The following is a 1,784-nucleotide window of genomic DNA, read 5'->3' as shown; positions in this document are numbered from 1 at the left end:
ATGGGTCTTCGTCAACATCGTATACAAAAGGACTATTACTTGTACACGAAAGTCAGTTGTGCCTTAGATTTTGGAGTGTTGACTTGTCTCTGCATCGATATAGTTGTGGGTCTTGTTCATTTTGAATTCGAATGCAAACACATTGATTTAAAATTTGTACTATTTCTACAAAAGCCATTTCTGTGATTGCAAAAGCCGGTAAGTTTTAAACTTGTTTTGTTTTTATTCAAACGTTTTTTCCGCCAAAATTTGAAGTTGAAATATTGATTTGTTTCCGTGTATTGATTTTTGCAGCCTCTGTTGAAGATTCGATTGATCCTATATTTGATATGACACACATTAATGCGAAATCTATCGACAACACCAACGTTCTTACGACTACTGCATTTAACAAGCCAATGAGTAAAATTCCTAACCTTGAGACTACCCCCTCTACATCAAAGAATTATCACATCGTGCCATATCTCAAGGTAAGTTTTAAATAAATGTTTCACTTTATTTTCGTTTTTTTGTTCAACAACGAAAATATTGAAATGGAATAGTTTACGGTATAATCAGAATCGGAAAATATTTATAAACTTTTGCATTGAATGGCTTTAATTAATTTCTCTCATTTTCAGAGTAACTGGCTGTTAGCAAATATGTATTGTAACAAGATTGGTATGCGTTTGATTAGCATTTCAACGATGGAAGAGCATGATGCAATTCTAAAGGCAATTCAAAATGTTGGTGAGTACATATTAAATGACCTTGTGTGGTTTTTTTTTTAAATCATAAAATGTCATGTGTCTCGATTCAGGTCTTAGTGGTGCAATTTTCTGGACCACCGGAAGGAGAGTTGACCATACTATGTATTGGTTTGCCACTGGCACTAAGCTGAATTTCACAAATTGGGGCCAAAATGAACCATTTAATCGGCATACCATGCAAGAGTGTATTGGAATTCAAGAATATGATAAATTGACATGGATTGATGTCAATTGCGATTACAACCTCAGAATTATGTGCGAAGAAGACCGACCCTAAAAATGCTTTCGTAACAACTCTGTGTAAACATTCGCATGGAATCAGCAAACTTTCGAATGTGATGTCATTGGGACGTCAGACACACACTTATACATATAGATTCCACATAGCATCATTTCTTCCAACACAAAGTCGTCCGATGTTTTTGTATTTATTTTCTTCACTCATCTCAATAAAAAATGTCTCGATAAAAATAACCGTGTTTGTTTCATTTCTCATGTAGTTTGAATCAGAGAATATTACCAGGTTTATTCGATCGCTTCCAATTTATCTACAGCTTGCACTACAAATCATCACCTTTTCTAATGCCGAACGTTAATTACGAAAATATTAAAATAAACATAAGAAAATATCAGAAAATCGATAAGCCATGAACTGTGAGTAACTACGTGTACCTAGTGTCATGACTACGTGTACCTAGTGTCATTACTACGAACTCACATGAATTTTAAGTAATCTCTCGTAATCTCTAAATCTGGTTAAATTTCGTTAAATACAGTATTTGGAGAACGCTAGGAAGACCGTGTTAATAAATTGTTAAATTTCCACATTTTATAAATTCAAAATATGATATATTCATTGGACTAATAAATTGTAAAAAATACACATGAAAAAAATAAATTCATTTAATTTTTCGGTAGAAATCTAATGATAAACTTCAAACGTATTCCCTTTTGAATCTCAATGAACACACATTTGGTAACTTCGATCAACCAAATGAAATTGAATTTGCTTCGGTAGAAAATCGAATACTAAAT

At 32.8% G+C, this 1,784-nt stretch overlaps 1 protein-coding gene across 1 annotated transcript; it reads left to right on the top strand.

Annotated features, from left to right (window-relative positions):
* Positions 1–1,026, top strand: LOC129569849 (ladderlectin-like). Its single transcript, XM_055449035.1, has 5 exons — positions 1–51; positions 196–198; positions 444–470; positions 621–729; positions 800–1,026. Exons 1-5 carry the CDS (start codon positions 1–3, stop codon positions 1,024–1,026), a joined length of 417 nt encoding a protein of 138 aa, XP_055305010.1.
* The last annotated feature ends 758 nt before the right edge of the window (positions 1,027–1,784 follow it).

Source organism: Sitodiplosis mosellana, unplaced genomic scaffold, assembly GCF_009176505.1.
Source record: "Sitodiplosis mosellana isolate CC-2019 unplaced genomic scaffold, AAFC_SMos_1.0 Smas_scaffold_46, whole genome shotgun sequence".
In the NCBI taxonomy this organism is placed as follows: Eukaryota; Metazoa; Arthropoda; class Insecta; order Diptera; family Cecidomyiidae; genus Sitodiplosis; species Sitodiplosis mosellana.
Note: the sequence above shows the minus strand (reverse complement) of the source record. Positions and strands in the feature narration are given on the sequence as shown.